This window comes from Dasypus novemcinctus, chromosome 24 (genome assembly GCF_030445035.2).
Source record: "Dasypus novemcinctus isolate mDasNov1 chromosome 24, mDasNov1.1.hap2, whole genome shotgun sequence".
NCBI classification, from domain to species: Eukaryota; Metazoa; Chordata; class Mammalia; order Cingulata; family Dasypodidae; genus Dasypus; species Dasypus novemcinctus.
The window spans coordinates 57,623,678-57,643,967 of NC_080696.1; the positions used below are offsets into that span (position 1 = coordinate 57,623,678).

The window sequence follows — 20,290 nt, forward strand, 5'->3', positions numbered from 1 at the left end:
GCCACCGCTTGCCTTTATGTTTTCTAGCAGCTGCTGAACAGAGCAAAATATGACAGATCACATAATCCTCTGTAAGTGTTAGGTAAAAATTCACGAGCTGTTCAGAAAAAGTCTGGTAACAAGGCCAGAGAAATTCATTCTGTGGTCCTCATGGAGCAAGCACAACTCTGTAATGAGATCACAGAGCCTCAAATGTATCCTGACCACATGTCCAGTGGTCAGCACAGAGGCCACTTCTTGTGTCAGCCCTTTTGATGGGCTGAAGATAAATTTGGTTAAAACACTTCAATGGGAGGCCAGAGGGCCGGGGCCCAGCGCATTCACCTTCAAACACGGTTACTCCCAGGTCTAATTCTGGTGTATCCAGACCTGCCCCCAATAGGAGAGGAGTTAACCTAGTTCTGTCAAAGGTCAGGGCCACGGTCAGTCTATCAGTCAGCCAAGCCCCGATTTGGGAGGCCATCTTGCATATTTTGTTTAGTGGTTCTTGACCTTTTTTGGGGGTGGGAGTGGAGGAAGGGTATCACAGGCCACTTTGAGACTCTTTGGCAGCTCTGGACTCTCCTCCCCTCAAAATGAACATAAAGTATTTTGCCAATAATTTCAGGGAGTTCTCAAAGCCCTAAATCAATTATTTCGTATTCAAAAAGTTAAGAATGCTTCCTATATCCATTTTGTTATTGAGTCCTGACTTTCGTTTTCTTTTTTCTTCACAACATTCCATGGGACATAGGAAGGGAACTGACATTTATATCTTCAGCATGAGGCACGTAGTATACATTATCCAACCTAAAGTACGCTGAATGGTAAATGCTACGATCCCCATTTACACAGTACAAAAAAGAAGCACAGAGAGGCTAACTAACTTGTTCCGCATGATACAACTAGAAGGTGGGGAAATGGTTCCAAGAACCAAAATTTCCCCTTTGCCATGGCTTCAAGCATCAGAAATACATTTTGGGTGACTGTGTGAGCAATTTTGTCCACTAGACGAGGCCTTCATCTATTTTTCTTCTTCCCTTATTGAAGTTTCCCTGGGCACAAAAATGCCCCTGAAAAAGATTATGGATATCCAAGAAGTTTCTGATTGTCAGGAAATTCTAGTGCATTCAAAAGGAATCTGCAAGTAACACAGTGTTCTTGGAGCCACATGCCTTCTCCCTGAGATGAGTCGGGTGTTATTTAACACTACGAACAGGTAAAGAATCAAACAATATTTTAAAAGCCAGACTTCAAACCTGAACCACAAAAGTTTTAGGAGTCAATGTACTGTCTTAGACTGAGAAAACCTTCCCACTTTGTATAAATATCATTTTTTAGGTTTTCAGACCCTCTTTCCTGTCCCAGTTGAATGTAATGAGACTAGGTGGGTCTTTGGTTTCCTGTGGCTGGAAAGTTCTTGACTATTGATCGCTCATTATATTTCAGAAGAAACTAGAAACTTGGTATAGGCAATAGTGAGGAACGGAAAGAGCTGCTTCTGAACACTTTTGTTTCCTTGGTCTTCATCATATTTCAGCTTTCCATATCTTTCTGATGTTTTCAGAAATTTGCATTATGAATCTTGTTTTTTCCAAAGGAATTTGCTATTTCATATTTTCCAAACTCTTACTACCCAGCAAAACATTTCTTATTTTCAGAATTTGTCTACTTGAACAATTCTCAAACCTCAGTAATTCACATACCAACTTCATGATTCTTGCCCTCTCCATGTATTTACCTGTATTTACTCAATATTTTTATTTAAATTGACTATATTTTAATTTAAATAAATATATTTTAAAAGAAAAACCTTATCATTATAATGAATATAAAACCAATAACCTTGCTGGAAATAATAGTTATGAATTAAACCAACTGCAATAAATAAAACAAAACACCATTGTTAAAATCTATTTTTAAGTCTTTGTTAAGAAGGGAGATCAGCACACGTTAGAATAGTGATAAATGCCTATTAATACCAAGAAGAGACTTTAATGTAACTGGGGGAGTTGGAGAAGAATGAAAAAGGAGAGAACTCTGCTGGCACTCATTACATGCCATTTTTTGCTGTGTCCAAGAACACACATTGCACATTTTTTTCTACATTTGTACACTGGCCTATGGATATAGCTTTGTGTTGGCAGTAGCTCGAATATCCAGTTGGTAAAGGATTTTAAAAAATGGTGAGAGGCTAGGATCATTTTCCCTTCTAGTGTTTGGCACATGTAAGAGAAAACCTGTTCAGAATACAAGTCTAGAATATCATGGGCTGTGGAATCAGGTTCAAATTCACCAGCATAGCTATGGGAACTTGGGCAACTTAATCACACCTCTCTGAATCTCAGTTCATTTAGTGTTTTGGTTTCCCAGATGCTAAAACAAAAACTAAAAACAAAATGACAAAAAAACCAATCCAAACCAAACCAATCAACCAACCAACAATAAATAACAAATATTATACAAGGGGTTGGCTTAAACAATGGGAATTTATTGACTCTCAGTTCTGAGGCTAGAAGTACAAAATTGAGGTTTTAGCAAGGTGATGCTTTCTCCCCAAAGACTGTGGCATTCTGGAACTGGCTGCTGGCATTCCTTGGTCCTTGGCTTTTTTTGTCATGTGGCAACGCACATGGTAGCATCTTCTTCTTTCTCTTCTGGGTCCCATTGACTTCCAGCTTCTGGCCGTCCACTGTGGCTGCTCCTCTGTGTCCAATTTCCTTTGCTTATAAGGACTTCAGCCATATTGGATTAAGGTACACCTTCATTCAGTTTGGGCACACCTTAATTAATTACATCTTCAAAGGTCCTCATTACAGATGGGTTCATACCCACAGGACCTGTACATGCCTTTTGTGGGATATGATTCAATCCCTAACATTTACCCAAAGATTGACTATAAGACCAACCATCTACTAATCCTAGGTTTGCTTTAAGGAATAAATAAAATAAAGCACGTGTAGGGAAAGTCTTGGCTGAAGCAGAGCTGAGATTCATCTAGGTCTGGTGGGTGGAGCCAAGCCACACAGTTTCTCGTGGTACTTACATGGAGACTCTTACATGGGTGTTGAAGAAACTGGAAGGTAAGAAAGAAACAACTTGAACCATGTCTATAAGTAGGGTCTGGGTATCTGTAGGCTTTTCTAGAAGTTAGGGTATATGAGGTGAAGCAGAAGTAAATATTTCAGGAAATGGACACCAGAGAATTCACCATTGGAAATAAGGACTCCAGGGGAGCAAGCTACCCCTGGACAAGCTACGATAGTGGTTCTGGGTAGGGTGCTGATGGCTGGTAGAGTAACTCAGTCCAGCTCAGCTACCCTTGAATGGGAGAAAAAGCTGTGTAGGCGCCAAAGGATGAGTGTCCTTAAGTGATGTTGCTCTGGGGCCCATGAGGCCCAGCAGTGGACTTCTCCTTCCTGATCTGAGCATAAAAAAAAAGAAGAGAATTTTCTCCCCTCTACTTTGCAAGTAGGCTTGTGAAGGCTGAAAGAGGTGATGGGTGGGGCAAAGTGGCATGGATCTCCTTGATGACTCTGGTGACAGTGCTGTGGCTTGGGGGTGACTGTGCAAAAAAGACATATGGTGACCTGGATTTATTCATAATTACCTTTCTTGGATTCTTAGAACTATTTGGATGGAGTGATCTGGGGCATGGATTTATTTATGGCCATCACTCTATAAAAATTGCTGGCATTTATTAAATATATATAAACTACTTAGTACAGTGCCAGTACATAGCACATGTTAATTAACAGTAACAATATTAATGAATGCTGAGAATATGCTAAGCCTATTATACCTGTTCAAGACTTGTCTTGACTAATTCCATGTTGCTTTTGAAATTTGTCTACTCAGTCAAATAAATGTTTGCTCCTTAACCTCCTATGAACATTTTCAACACTGCTGTCATACTATGTTAGGTTCCAAGGGTAGAATGGGGACAGTTAAAATCCTGATGACATGCTCCCTATGGTACTATGGCATGTTGGCCTTTGTAAAAGAGATTCTGGAACATATTACTTCAGATCATTGTGCCAGTATTTTGAGATCTTTATCATTTTTCTTTTTTGACCACATGCTTTCCACCCACTTTTTTAAAAAAAAAGATTTATTTTTCTTTTCTCTCTCCTTCCCCCTGCCCCCGCCCCCGCCCCCGCCCCCCCCCCCCCCCCCAGTTGTCCTCTGTGTGTCCATTTGCTGTGTGTTCTTCTGTGAATGCTTGTATTCTTGTCAGCGGCACTGGGAATCTGTATCTCTTTTTTGTTGTTGTTGCTTCATCTTGCTGCATCAGCTCTCTGTGTTGCAGCACCACTCCTAGGCAGGCGACACTTTTTTTGTGCTAGGCGGCTCTCTTTATGGGGCGCACTCCTTGTGCGTGGGGCTCCCCTACATGGGGTACAAGCCTTCATGGCACAGCACTCCTTGTGCGCATCAGCACTGCACGTGGGCCAGCTCATCACACAGGTCAGGAGGCCCTGGGTTTGAACCCTGGACCTCCCATGTGGTAGGTGGACGCTCTATCCGCTGAGCCAAATCCGCTTCCCTCCATCCACCTTTAAACTTGGTAAGAGTGCTTCTTATGCTACAGACCAAGTTACTGGTAAAAATTTTGAATAATTCCAGATTCCAGAAAAGAGCTTCTTGTAGTGTGGCTCTGTACCTTTATTAAATGTTCTGTATTGGATTGCATATCTCCATCTTGCCAAAATGCTTAGCTACAACTCTACAGAACTAAAAAAAAAAAAAAAAAAGTAATAAACAGCAATAAAATAAAAATAGTAATAAAAAACCATTAAAATAGTAATAATAATGGTGATAACAACCCCCTTTACTGGGCTATGTGTCAGGCAGTGGGTTAAATGCTTTACATTAGTATTCCAAACCAGTATTCCAAGTGAAAGCAGATCCCCTCTCCTCCCTAAGCCTCTGCTCCAGTGTCTATCAAAATTTTGCTCTTACTCTAAAATGATACCTTCCTTTGAGACTGGAGGTGTGTCTCTACTAGGAAGCTGATTGATGCATTGCAGCATGCCCATTGAGCCTGTTATTTGGATCAAACCTGATTCTCATGTATAGTGTATATTTGTGCCCAGCGTGGGCTCTGTGCTCAATGCACAATGACAAGTGAAGGTCTCAGACAATGTCTTCCTCTTCTCTTTGCAATTTCCACAAAGCAGAAAGCCTGCGAGCTGAGGAACCAGGAGCCTCAGAGTCCAATTCATTCTTTTCCATTGCTAATATTGAGGGCATTTGGTGGATAAACTTTGAAGAGGAGGAAAGATGACTCACTTCTTCTACATTGAGAATGTGGTCTACTTATATTTTTTGAATGTAATATTAAAAAAAAATAAAGGGAGGAAAAAAATGTGGTAGAGACAGAGTTGCAGAGACAAGAACTAAACAGCAGGTAACTTCTCAGTATAGACATGAACAAAAAGAGTCCCTCTCCTTTAAAGAGCACGTTCAAGATATCTTTAAAGTATGTCACATGGTAGCACCCAAGCCTATGGAACTCCTGTCGCAAGAGGGTCTTCCATCTGTATCATTTTGATCATGTGACACCTATTCTAAATTGACCATAGTAGCCCTAAGATCACTCCTTATCAAGCCCAGACTTCCATAAAGTCAAATGCTGATTTTCTTAACCAGAATCCTAGTGAGTTTGTGTAAAAATGTGTATTGTAAGTAAATGCCCCAGATGATTAAGAACTATGGAGTTCTCTTAGTCTGATTTGACCTTAACTGATTCCTCCCTTTTCAAAATACCCATAGTATTTGTAACCTGAACCCCATAGCTGTTTTGGAATGGGATTATATTACTTATTGAATGCCAATCACTTTGCATTCATTTTTTTATTCAATTCTTGCAAGAACCATTAAAAGTAGATATCACTGGTCATTTCGATGGCTGAAGAAACTGAGGCTTAGAGGGTTTAAATGGTCTGTTCAAATTCAAACAGCTAGTCATTGTCAGGGCTGAGATTTGATTGTTTCTTTGGTTTCAGAGCTCACATTATTTTTCCATGCATCCTTTGTCTTCTCCAAAGGAAAGCAGGAAAAGGGCTACTTTGGTGAGATACTCTAAACATCTAGTGTGTAAATGTGTATATACCTTGTTCCTCCAAATGAATATCAAGTCTTTTAATGATAGTGAACACATCTCGTACCTAGGGTAGCATACCTAGTATGTTGTTGGCATCAGAAACCACAAATGGATATTTAGATCTTGATCACTGATTGGTTCATTTTTGGAGAAATTTGGCTGATACTTTCACTGAGCAGCTACTGTGTACAATTGTTTTCTCACAAGAACACCATGAGATCAAAACAGTCCCAAGTTTACAGGTAAGAAAATAAGGGCTCTGAGTGGCCAAGCAACTTTTCCAAGTTTGCACAGCCAATCTTTCTGATTCCAGCTGGTATGCAAAACCTGCCCTACACAAGATTTTTCAAGATATTCTGTTCTAAGCCCTTCCTTCAACAGATTAGGAAAGAGAAACCTAAACAAGATAACTTTGTAAGGTTGCAGAGCAAGTAGCAGCCCACTTGATTGAGGACAATAAAGGGCATATTTAGTGCAGGTATTAGGATTTTAAACATTTTTCTGGCAAGTACAACATATTTGGAAATTAATTTCCTCAAAGGTCATTGTTATTTTTGTTTTTATTTCATAACAAGAACTACTTCAGCAAATAAGACTACAAATGAAAATAATTTAAACTATTATATCTACAGCGTGTTAAGCAAAATCCATTTCTGATGTTCACAATGACAGACTTTTAAATTCCCAAATCAGTTTGTTTAAAAGTTTCTTAAATAAAACAAAGAGAAGATACCTTAGGGTCAGTTATCTGTGAAAATATCAGAATCATCTAATGCTTTCCTTTTTTTCCTAAAATTTATGTGAGTGATTTTATAACCAAAGCTCATTCCATTTTTTAAAAAAAGGTCCTCTTTTGTTTTCTAGTAGAATGCAAGCTCCCCCATGAGAAGGTAAGCTATGTGAGGGCAGGGTTTGTTAACTTTATTATTTTTACAATCTACTAAAGAAATAAAGCTGGATGATGGTGAAAAAAAGTGAGACTGAAAATAAATGGAATAAATAGAATTCTGCCTTTAGAGAGATGAATATCAGCATCTCCCTTACCTATATCCCTAAGATAAGGAAAGAGGAAGCCCTTAAGGCAGCAGCTCAGTATTTTCCCAAAACTGGATGGGAAAGAAAGATAAAGAGGTCGAAGTAGTTACTTCCTCCACCGTTCTGAGTGCAGAAGAAATAAGTGACACAGGTAGCAGTTCCCATTCACCGGCCGTTTATAACCAGTGTTAGGGATTTTACCAGTATTACCTAATTTAATCCTCATTTCATTTCTATAACCTAGGTCTATTATTGTTCCCATTTTACTAATGAAGAAAGTGAGACTCAGAGAGGTGTAGACGGGTCTCAAAGGCAGGTCTGTCTGACTCCAAATGTTTAACCTTATACCAGTATTCCTCAAACGTCAGTCATTTACCCCCTGCCTGTGCACCACCTGTAGCAATCATAGAAGTGTGCTGTGCAGCTTTCCCGGCCAGGAGAGGCGTTGGCCAACTGCCTCCAGCCCTCAGGGATTCGGGATCTGCTGCGGCTCAGGGCGGAGGCCATGCTTTCCGTTTCCCGCTGACCCCCGAGCACTGGGGGGCGTGTACTAAACCCTCCTGCCCCATGTGGGACTCCCTGAATGGGCGCTCTTTACTCTGGGATTCCCCACTGGTTCGGCTAAGACCTTCTCAAGGTCACCTTCGATGGGTGGCTTTTCCTCCCCTCTGTCCCTTCCTGGGCTCAGACCAGCACGTGGGTGGAAGGTTCTCCCGCCCTCTCCTGCACCCCTCCCCCAGCCCTTTAGCACGCGCAGGCATTTCTCCCCCGGAAATCTCTTGGGCTTCAATCTTCAATTCTGTCTTGGTGGCTGCTCCTTAGAGGACCCAAATTGATCATTATTTATGTGATATCAATACCATTATTTACTTAATACTTTCCTTTCAACTGAATTACTTTTAAAGCTAAATAAAAACAGTCTCACCTTGAGTAAAAGACATGTAAATTCTCAAGTTTAATGTGCTAGTTACATTTTTTTCTCAAGTGCTTCAAAGATATATGATCATTTAAATAAAAATGTGTGAATATGAGTCAACCAAGGTATCTGGCTTGCCACCATTTATGCATATAATTCACCTGGAAATTCTTCCTGACATGAAACTGCTGATGAAAGATTACAAATAAATAAAAAATTGCTGATTGGTGAGAACGGAAGATTAGAAAAGAATGCCTACTGACAATCATCCAAAGTTTTCATTAAATATTGGAGTTTGTGCTCTGGACAGAACCTAGAAGGAAGATTTCTGTACAATAGGAAACAAACAGGAAAGAGGCACTTAAATCCAGCTGGATTCTGGACAAGAAAATAAAACTAAAACCACAGCAGAATCTTTATTTACTGCCTGTTTTGCCTTCTATGCCAGGAGGTGTGGATTTTTAAAATGAAATTACTATTAGATTTTCTCAGGCTAAGAATGCACCCCTTCACCCTGACTTCTTGCTCCTCTTTTGGCCAAGTTTGAAACAGGCCAGAGCACTGAACAAGCTGTGGGAGACGACAATGCTGATGAAGCAGTGGCGCTCAGAATCACTCACCCTCTACCCCATTAACTTTCATGGCACATACCTCAGGCAACTTAAATCTAGAAGAAAAAGAATACTCAGAGAGCAGTTTGAATTTTCCTGTCCCAGAGCATACTATGGACTTGCCCTGGTGGGCCCTGGGGACACCCTTGTTTTCCAAAAGGAGTGTGAGATCACGTGCCTCACAGTGATGAATCACATCTGTCTGGGGAAAAGAAAAGATGAAGAGCCCAGAAGCAGTTCATCTCACCAGAGTGAAAACATTCAGAGGGAACCAGGGAGCAGCCAGAATCATAACCCAGTTCAGAAAGAAAATGAAGTCATGAAATAGTCCAACTCTGACTCATGAACTGGAGTCATTCTAAGAACGAAAAATTCGACTTGCTCATTTCCTTTTCTTTCTCACGAGACACATGGTTTTGTTTTTGTTTTTGTTTTAATGTGATAGACATTTCTTTCTTCTCAAGAGTCCATTCGACGTCTTTGACATAATGGCAAGTTGAGTCATTTTGGGGGAGAAAAAGAAACTCCGTATATTGTTGACTACATCGATGGATTTGAATAGAAATAGTTCCTCAAGTCATCTCAGCCCAAGAGTCCTTTCCAAATTTTGAAAATAAGACTTACCCTTTTCCAAAACAGTTTGCTCAGAGGCAGGGAGGTGGGTCCTGTTTTCTCCTTGGCACCCTCCTTTGGGGTTTCTGTGGGAGCTGCGGATGGCGTTTGACCTGGTGGGTTGCAACCTTTAGGATTCTTGGCTGCCCCGTGGGTGTCCTGGGGTATAAAGTTGGCTTTGTCAGCTGAAGTGTCAGATGACTTTTCAGCACCCTATAGGATTAAAAAAAAAATTTTTTTTTTCAATGATGGGTAAACATTCAAACTGATCTCAGGAATTATAAGCAAGGGTCAGGGTTATGTGTGAGGTTAATTTTTTTTTTTGTAACTTTCTGCATTTTCCAAAAAGTCTGCTGTGAATATGGAATTGTGTTAAAATTTTGAAAAAAGTCAAGATACTTTGATTTTGGGACAAATAAATCTAGGGCATTATTTATTATGGTTATGTACGTAATTCATCAGGGATCTGGGAGAGGGTCAGAGGCACCCTGCCCTATGAATGTGGAGTTCTTACCAAGGCTGTTGGTCTCTAAATAGTTTTGATCATGTCCCCATCAAGAAAATATACCCTCAATACCTGCATATTTACTTATGCATATGTTATGAACAGGTACCGCTTTACTATTCCAAATTAAAAGCTATAACTTAAGGCAGTGGACTTAGCCCAGTGGTTAGGGCATCCGTCTACCACATGGGAGGTCTGCGGTTCAAATCCCGGATCTCCTTGACCCATGTGGAGCTGGCCCATGCGCAGTGCTGATGCGCGCAAGGAGTGCCGTGCCATGCAGGGGTGTCCCCGCGTAAGGGAGCCCCATGCGCAAGGAGTGTGCCCCATAAGGAAAGCCGTCCAGCATGAAAGAAAGTGCAGCCTGCCCAGGAATGGCGCTGCACGCACGGAGAGCTGACACAGCAAGATGATGCAACAAAAAGAAACACAGATTCCCGTGCCGCTGACAACAACAGAAGCAACAAAGAAGACGACGCAGCAAATACACACAGAGAACAGACAACCGGGGTTGGGGGGGAAGGGGAGAGAAATAAATAAATCTTTTTTTAAAAAAAACTAGAACTTAAAATATAAATTCTATGATTTTCTTCCCATATGCCACTTTGGAGATTACTGATCTAGGCTATCAAGTAAATATAAGGCAGCCAGATGTGTCCTTAGTGAAGGTATCTTGAGTTGGAGGAGCAGCCACAAAACCCCAACTCTTCACTTTGAGATCCAGTCGCCACGACCCTACAATTAATACTTCCTTAAATGTTATTCATTTGATCCCCCTTGTCTCCATCTCTCTTTCTTAGTGACCAGGCTGAGGTCCAATTCTAGGTCATCTGACTTCTTCAGTAACTGGGCTGTTGATTTCTATGCTCTGCCACCTCTTGGGTTATTGGAGTAAAGGAAGAGTTGGGAAAGTGATAGTTACAATTCATCTCAATGTGCGTGAATATTGTGTTCAAAATGTTAACACTAGTTTCATCGGACTTAATCTCTTCATCTTAAGTGTTACCATTTTACAATTTTTGCTCTAGGACCTGTGACTCAATCCTTTTTAATTTCCAAGGACATTAGATCTTTGACTACATTTTCTAAAAAAAAAAAAAAAATCTGACAGTAAAAATGGAGTGTAGGCCAATTCAATATATTTCATAGTATTTTTGATGCTGGAGAGTCTTAGAGACCATCTGGTCCAATGCCCACATTCCCACAGATGGGGAACCCAAGACCTGTGATCTGCCCAACATTAAGTAAGGGCACAGCTGGGACTCCAGTCTGGACTTTTGACTCCTTCTAGTGCTTTTCCTACCCCAGCATGTTGCCTCTCCAAAGGCTGTTTGCAAACACATGGGTTTTCATATTTGATGCAAGACACAATATCTTTCTTGTAGAGCATTTTTTGGCACCAAGAGGGAGCCATTTAATGAGCAGACTCTTAATTTCTAATGAGGAGCCAAAGCATAGAAATGACTTTTGTGATAGTTGATACTGAAGGAATAACCCCAGTCCCATTTAAAAGTGGACAAAACTGCATAATGAATTTAAAATAACCTCCTCATTTTATAGCCAGTATAGTAAAAAAAGCCTAGCTCATAAGGTTCTACATTACGTGTGTTCCAAATGCTCTTGCCTTTTGGTGCATTTTAGTCTAAATAGTCATTAATTTAAAGGGAACTGGTTGAAGAAGAAGTGCCTTCCGCCTCGTAGCTTGCTTTCTTTTTTAGAAAATATTTATTTATACATAGTCACACACACACAAAGCCTGAGTCCTATGACCTGCCTCGTGTACTAAGTGCGAAGGTTACATGCCCTCGTGGAGTTTACTATCCACTAAGAAAGACAGACACTAAGAAAAGTAAGTCCACAAAGAAATGCAAAATTTCTCTCTCCTACTGAGGAAGAGAGAGGAGTCTTGGTGATGAAAGAAAGAAAGAAAGAGAGAGAGAGAAAAAGGGAAAACGGGAATTAGATGCAATCATGAAAATCAAGGAATCAGGGAAGATTTACTGAGACAGAGACGCTTGTGTTATGATCCAAAAGATGGCTGGAAATAAAGTAGGCAGGGAAAAGTGTTCGTGCATAAGGAACGGCAAGCTCTATGGCCCTTAGGCAGGAGGGAAAGCAGCAAGTGTTGAGGACCTGGGACAGAAGTCCAAAGAGCAAAGAGTGGTCAAGCTCAGATGTCTTCCCAACTTCAGCCTCCCCCTTCTGCTTCCCTGGGAGAATTCCTGTTCATTCAGGGGTCAGTGTTAGACCACGTCCCTGGTGGACTGGAACTGACCCCATCTCTAAGAAACAACTTAGATGAGCTAAAACCAGTCACCAATCCTGCCAATGTCAGGAGAGCAGAGGCTCAATTATTTAATGACCCCATACTGTTTTGATTTAAATTCTGTGCTTGGCATTTTACACTTCCGATGCTGAATATCTGTCTAGCTCATGGCTGCCCTTTCAAATGCACTCAGCTCACTGACCCACGGCCCTATGGGGGTTATAAGAAAGGGCTCCTAGTCTCTGAAATTCTGGAATTTCTCCTGGACAGATTCAGTTTACCAAATCCATTACAGACCTTCTGGCTTGGTTGCGTTTCAACACTCCATTTTAATCCCCCTCTGCCTCCTCTCTCTGCCTTGGACCACGATTGCTTCTTCAAGGCATCATTTCCAACCTTGAACTTTGATTTAATATTAACAATAAAAGGTAACAGTGCATGGACTGTTTCAAGCACCTGAGAGTTCTAGCAACAGCCTGTGGGAAGGGTTCTAGTTATGGTGTCCATTAGACAGATAGGGGAATTCAGGTTCTTGGGGGATAAATACCTTGCTCGTGGTCACACTAATGTGGGGACAGAGTTGGCATTTGATTACAGGCTGTCTGACCTCAACCCAAGCTCTTCACAGCCACTCTCCATTAGCTGCCTGCAGTGAATCGAGGTGTTCGCCCACAAATGCTTTTCCACCTGCCAAGGGGTGGAACCAGGCATCCTCAGCCAGGGCCATATCATGCCCGAGTAGGGGCTGATTGGTTCTAGGAGGGTATGAAAAAATCTTAGCTATTAAAATGGTCTATGGCCCTCTATAAAGAGACATGTAGTATATTTGTGGAATTAAAATTTCATGGGGTGGGGAGGACAACTCAGAAAAAAAGTCTGAAGTGGCTTCATGGTTGGGGGGGGGCTGATAAAAAATGGATTGAGGAATAAGTCTACACAGATAAATTTCACTTAGTAATGGCCAATTTTCTTTCTTTACACTTGGAAGATCCCGAGACTTTTGAAAAACATTACAAAGGTATATATCTCTGTTATTTATAATGATACCTGTAAAACTATTATATTTGTGTAATTATTCATTGAATATGCATCTCCCTTGCCTGACCATGGGTCCCTAAAGGTTGTTACACCTTAGACACTATTTCATCCATAGCTCCCACTGTCTTGCCACTGTACCAGTGCCTGGTACAAAATAAGCATTAAATAAACAATTATCCAAAAGCAGAGAGAGAGAGAGAGAGAGCCAAACAGGATCATATCATGTCATAATTTCATGGACCTTCTTTTTAGTAGGGTACAGAATCACATTCAGATGACCTTTTTCCCCTCTTCTTGCTTACACCTCTCCTCACTTCTCAAAGAGGTCTCCCAAGTAGTTTTCTGCCAATGTCAACTGACTACAACTATTTGCAGTATGGGGAAGACTATGAAAATTCCACCCATAGGTTTCAGAGGCAATCCCTTAAATAGAGTTGCCAGATGTAGCAAATAAAAAATGAAAATACAGGTTCTTCAGTCAAATTTGAATTGTAGATAAACAACAAATAGTTTTTTAGTATAAATATGTCCCAATTATTGCACAGGACATACTTATACTTAAAACAAACAAACCCAAAAACCCAAAACCCAAAAACAAAAAAATCCCAATTTGTTGTTTATCTGAAATTTGGATTTCACTGAGTGTTCTTTATTTCTGACAATCCTACCCATCAAATCCTAATGAATTATATTTGGAGACTGCATAGGAAATAGCCTTGCCTTACCTTCTTCCACAATAAGTTTTCATCTTGTTTTCACATGTGGGTTGTGGGAGAGGGGAGGGGTTAGTAAAATATAAATTTGGTACCAAGTATAGAAAAACAATGAATGTCTGGCAGAGCCTATGAGTCACATGACCTAGCTGCTAATATTTTAGCTGCCTTGCAGAGAGGGTGGGAACTGGAAAAACCTGAGTGGGGAGAGGAACATTTCCGGGCACGGCAAGAACATTTAAAACAATGCTTTGCTTGTCTACATGTTGTTGCCAAACATTGGAAGACGTGTGAAAAAGTTTGATTCTGAGGCATCACATTTGATTAAGCCAGAAAAAAAGATTCAGATTCAGTAAAGGAAAACTGTCACTCTTGTTGAAACAAGAAACTTATTTCATTTATTAATCTAGTCCTCCCCCACTTTTTAGATCTAAGAAAATACTTTTTATAGAAAGGAAAATTGAGATGTGGAAAAATGAACTTCAGATTTAGCTAGAATTTGTATTCATTAGATTTTTTTTTTTAACAGCAAAAGTAGAAGAGAGTATGTTTAACCTTGAATTTGCTCGGATTTTCCCTCTTCTCTTCTAGGTATAACCCCACAATGAAAAAAAAAAACCTGAGAGTCTGTATCACACCTACTATCATTATGTGACAAAGTTCATTGATGGAATCTGGCAGGGCAGCTTTATGGTCCTATTTTCTTAGCTTTATGGGCGATAGAATAATCAAAAGAAAAGAGATAAACTGCCCTAGGCACAGAGGCAAAAGCCAAGCAGCTCTATCAAAGAGTTGCCTAAATTTTCTGCATAAATTCAGAACATTTGAGAATTGCCCCATTTAACTTATGCTTACATGAAAAACAGACTGAATGTAAATTAAGGCAAAACTATGAGGACTTTGTATCTGGATTACAGAATTCCAGAAAGAGATGCTTCTCCAACTTCCTAGTATTTCCTGATCCAGTCCTTCACTCAAAAGCATTGCAGTGGCAGAAGGTGAGGCCAATGATTTTGGGAAGTCGTAGGAAAAATATTGTTGCACACCAGTGGTGTACTTATGTGCAGGAAGAGATTCTACAAATTTGAAGTTTTGTGGTGCATGAAATGAATGTCTTAATGAAATGCAGATGGTGGGGGAGACTCATAAACTTCTTAAACTTTCAAGGCCCCCGACTCACTCAAGCTCTAAGTCGGACTTAAGCCTAGTTTCCTTTGCATGAGATTTATGGCATGTTTCACTAGTAGTTACCAAATTGTCTTCCACATACGGTATAATCACTTCTTAATTTTCCTCCCCTATTGTAATGTTTATCACCCCACCCCTGTCTTTACAGAACAAAATAGGTCTGTACAGCAACTGAAGGGTGGCTTCACAACATAGTTTGTTTATGCAAATACATGTTCTCTTACATTTTTACTGAGGTTTTATTTGCATACACAATCCTGGGACTAAAATATCCAGCTGGAGACATTTTTAAATAAGTTCATTCAACTTAGTGAAGAATGGTGGCTATTTTAAACAAATTTTCAAGCATGTTGGCCTAATTCAGGGATCCTTTTAATTGCTTTCAGACAAACTCTGGAGTCTTCTAGACCTTGGGAGAGGGATATTTCGAAAACTAACTTCTACACTATCATCACTTCCCAAGGAAATGGAGCTATAACTTGCTCTGCCTTCATTCATTGATTTTTTTTTTTTCCTATTTGGACTTCGATTGGGAGTTAGTATGAGTTTTGTTAACATTGGGGATGGAAGGAACAGACCACAGAAAGGTAAAATTGTTATCTTGAGGTTAGAAGAGTATTTCCCCAAGTGTGGGAAGCATACCATTGTTGGCCTCAAGATGATTTTTAGGTGATGCAGCGATCGGATATTAAGTATCACTCAAAGAGTGAAAACACTTTTCCTTTTTCAAGTCTCATTTAATTCTTCTAATAACATTCAGGGAAAAGCCTCAGTCTGGTGCTGGTATGTCTTTAACATTTCGCTACCGTGGGCTAATCACCTTTTAATAAAGAGAGAGAGGGCATGAGACTCAGGGACGGACACAGCCGCCGCGGGTAGCACGTGGTATCTTGTTTTCAATTAATCCTATTAACTATCTTCCTTTTATGAAAAATGATTCGGGTTTTTCATGGACAGTGTAATATACAGCTTCTTTTTAAATAGGACAATTCAAAGAGGAAATATTGAGTAAATAGTGCATTTGGCAAAAAATGGTGGAAGGCGGTATGCAAACAACTGACTTGGGGGAAACACTGGGTTAGAAGAATAATTTCAGAACCCTGGTCCACACTAAGAAGAAACCAGTCTCAGAGGTTTATGACGAGGGGGACTTTAAAAAAATCCCTAATATTTGAGTCACACCCTCTTTAATTTCGCTTTACTTTAAGGTCCCAGCCACCCAAGGCTCTTTCTTCACTGACGCGGAGCTGGGTGGAGGCTGGAGGGGCAAGTGTGCCACGTGGTGAAGACCAGGGTTCTTTGTTTTTCCTCCTTGCTTAATAAGATACAGACCTTGTGCCTAAAGAATTTTCTAAAGGCGAGTCCTAGCCGGGGGCTATCCAGGTGCTTTTTCTTGGCGCCTTTTGCCTGGATCTCTGATGTCTTCTGACCAGCTTGTCCATCACAGACACTTTCTGCTTTGGATGCCTTTTGGGCAACAGCAGTCACAGTTCAGAACTTTGTTTTTAAATAAAATCCATTTTTTTTTCTGTTGTTCAGTGCATTAATACACATCGACAATGAACAGCTGGCATAGCTTCCCCACAGCCCAACCGCAAGATACCATATGCATGCTTATCTTTTTTAAACTCTAAAAGACGATTTGCTACGTAGTCACAGTCAGTTTCAGGTATGTTTTGATTTTCAGCAGGGTGACCTATTTAAATGGCCCAGATGAACTCGACTTCTTTTGCTAAAGACAATAATAAGAACTTTAAGCTCTATCTACATGACATCAAAAAGATCCAGATGAAAAGCGAAAAAAAGAAAAAGAAAAAGATAATGCAATCCCTACTTGTTAGTTTTAAATAATGCACTTGTCACATGGAAAGGAAAAAAAGAAGTCTTGAAAAATGATTTATTTTTACATTCTGGAGTCAAGGCAAATACTGCTGCTGGATGGCTTTCATTCTCAAGCCAATTTCCTTTTACTGAGTATTAAAGACTACATAGACCTGGCATCACTTGCAAAAGTTTCGACTGACTTCTTGGTGGGCATATCTCCCAGGCAAAGGAAGTTTCTAGTGTGAACCAGTCCACTGAGCCAAAGGAGGGCGAGAATGGAATTGAAATAGCCCAGTTACCGTTACTCAAAATAGTTGACTCAAGTGACAAATGGCGGGAGATTTTGTGTGGAGAGTGCTAAAAACTGCCCAGGACCAAATGGGAAGATAGGCAAATGGCACAGATTTTTCAAAAGCATGAATCCAAAAACTTCAGTATAAAGGATGCTAAAAAGGTAAATTATGAGAATGAGATTTGTACAAAAGAGGTACCTGCTTGTGGGTGTAACAGACAACCTACATTCACAAAACCCTCTTTTGAGACCCGTCTCCACTAGCAAGGCCCCCACAGGTATCTCGGCAATGCAGATTTTATCAGGGAATTATGACCAGTTGAAACCACATTCTGGGTCAGGGAAGAGTCTGGGTACACAACTGCTGAAGGGAGAGAGGGTATCAGGCCACTTGGGAAGCCACTCGACCAACCACATACCACACTGCTGATTGCTTGATAGTCTCACCATGTGGCCTCAAACAATGCAGGACACAGAACCACGTGAGAAGCACTTTGACCCAACCATACATTGAACTTGATCTTAGCCACCTTATTGCAAATGAATCCTTGTAGTGGAAAATGCATTTAGAGGCCCAGATACACAGATTTTTAAATGGAAGAAGAAAATCTTATTGAACCAATCAATAAAATAAAACATAAAAACAGTGTTCAATCTGTCTTGCACATAACTATGAAAATTAGGACCACCGACATTTGAGGAGAACTCTGTGGTTTGCAAGGTGTTGTCACACCTTCCTTTAATCCTGGGGTCGGGGAGATAGAATTTTTATTGACCCAGTTTTACAGATGTGGAGACTTGGGTTCAGACAGGTCGGGATCACACAGTTATCAAGTAGCAGAATTGGAGCTCAAAAGCAGGTCTTCTGAGACAAAAACCTAGCATTCTTTTCTAGCAACTTAGGTTCTGTGAATGTGAACAGCCGATGTATGGGTCTGGCCAAGCTATTTATTTAGTCGCAGTGTTTTTCAAAGCACTTTCAGCTATCAAAAAAACGAGGCAGGGCACTTATCTACCATCAGCTTAAACCTGCGCCACTGTTCACTGTTCCCAGGAAATTTAAACCACGTGTTCTCCTAAAGTTACTCGGTCCCTTCAGGTGTAAAGGAAAAACATCTCTAGAAAGTAGCTGCTGCAAATAAAATTTATTTTGAAGGGAATTGGTTGAATTTCCAGAGTGATAATGAAAAACTGAAGCTTTCTAGGGCATCCTAATTCTCTTATGTGTTACTTCATTTGGCAAATGTCTAATGGAGAGTATTTTATTTCCCCAAATGATTGCATCTGAAGTGGACGTTTATTTATTCAAATTACATGAAAGACAAACAACACATTTTAAAGATACTGCAAAGATACCAGCATTTTTCTAATTTCCAGTGGCCAATTTTTATCACCTTCCTGGGATGTCTCTACACACAATTAAAGTAAGACGATGATGTAATGATTAGGATTCTGTTCTTATTCTATTTAAGAAATTGGTTATTATAACATTATTTAGCCAGAATTGGAATATCTTTCAAGTGTCCCACTAAAGTTTTCAGTAACATACTATTTGCATAAATAAAACATTTTAAAAACAATCTAACAGCAATATTAATATATAAGTTCAAGAAATAAATAAGCGGAAAACAGGTTCAACCCAGTTCTATGCACCAACCAAAACACATGCCCATTTCAAAGTGCCTACCGTGTCTTCTGGATCTTTTTTTGTTTCAGCTTTGTTAGGTGAGACCTTAAAAGTTTGAGAAAACCAAACGTTAAAAATCATAACTTTTTGGGGTGAATTTTAGTTCATAGATACATGGTTTTTTAGGGTGGCCCATTTCCCTATACAGGTAAAGAATGAAATGAGCAGGCCTTTCAGATCAGTAGAAACCCAAGGACCCCTGGGTAATGCCTAGCTATACAAGGGGTAAAATTTATGCTAACAGAAGTCATATTTTATAATGAAATGCACTGGATCTTACCCATTCACCATTTAATCACATTTAAAATTGTCTTCCTAACAGGTCACAGATTTTCCAAGAATTCTACCAACAATCACTCCAAACAAATACACAACTTATGGTGTTTGTGGCACATTTTTGTTTTATCTTTTGAGATTAATGTTGATATCTGGAAATAGTCCAACCCATTTGGAGCTGACTGCTTAATTATGCAGTCATCCATCAACCCATTTTTTTTTAAAAATCTGGCATATGCCAAGCTGTGGGCCCTGGGGAGTCAGAGATGAGCAAGCAAAGGAAGACATGGTCCCTGCCTCCATCTCCTTAAAGTGGTTGACTTAGATGTAACAAGATAGAAAGTGACTTCTACAGAGTTTTTCATTTGCCATTTGAGTGGCAATACTGCTTCTATAGGTCAATAATTCATGGAGGTGTTTTCCACTGATTTTTATGATTGATGACCATAAAACACCATCCAAGTGCAGAATTCCATTGTGGTAGACACTTTGGGCACCCACTGCTCATATCATGGATCCCAATGTTAGCTGCTTCCTTGTCAAAAGCGGATGCAACGCAAATCCTTTACAAAACACATCTTGTCCCTGTTCTCTAATGTTCCAGCTGCATCACTGTGATAATCCATACCCACGATCACATTCAAATAAGCCTTCTTCTTAGGATTAACAAGACTTTTGAACAACTGAGCTGAGGAAAAAAACAAAAGTAGAAACTTACCAGAGTTTTAAAGAAACTCATGATGGAATTATTATTCTCTGTTGTATTTGTTGTCTGGGGATTCTCCTTTGCAGTCAGTTCTTCTGGGTCCTCTGGGACAGAGGGATTCAAAGGTGTGATTTCCCGTCCTTTTTCCTTGCTATCACCTATGTCCTAGGAGCAAAGCCGAGTTTTCACAATTGCAACTTGTTGAATGCAGATTCTCAAAGTAATTGTTTTGCTTTGCACCCTTTCCCCCTTCCACCCTCATTCCAGCCATACTTTTTCTGCCCACGAGTGTGCAGAACAATCAGGAGCTTATGAGAACCACTTTTCCTTCTCCCTCCCCCTCTTTCTAACATATTCAGCATTTGCAGTTGGTTAGACGGACACTGTTTGGAGCCAGAGGCTAACAAACACAGCAGTGCCCGTTGCATTCCAGACAAAAAACCTTTTCTCCTAATTCTGCAAAGAGGTTGTGTGAGATGCCAATATTTTCCAACACTGATTTCCACCATCCCCACAGTGGTAAATTTATATCAACT

The 20,290-nt window shown here is 40.2% G+C and overlaps 1 protein-coding gene across 8 annotated transcripts in view; it reads right to left on the reverse strand.

The window, feature by feature from the left end:
- Positions 1-20,290, reverse strand: part of BCAS1 (brain enriched myelin associated protein 1) — a 111,419-nt gene that overhangs the window by 30,442 nt on the left and 60,687 nt on the right. For 4 of the 8 annotated variants that reach the window (XM_023590027.3, XM_023590026.3, XM_023590025.3 and 1 more), the window contains exons 5-8: positions 19,767-19,919; positions 18,773-18,817; positions 16,302-16,436; positions 9,272-9,472 (exon numbers count right to left, since the gene is read on the reverse strand). In XM_023590027.3, the coding sequence (XP_023445795.1) occupies positions 9,272-9,472; positions 16,302-16,436; positions 18,773-18,817; positions 19,767-19,919 (534 nt within the window). The remainder of the gene's footprint in view (positions 1-9,271; positions 9,473-16,301; positions 16,437-18,772; positions 18,818-19,766; positions 19,920-20,290) is intronic. The other 4 variants (XM_023590028.3, XM_058287249.2, XM_004462719.5 and 1 more) reach the window with 2 other exon arrangements.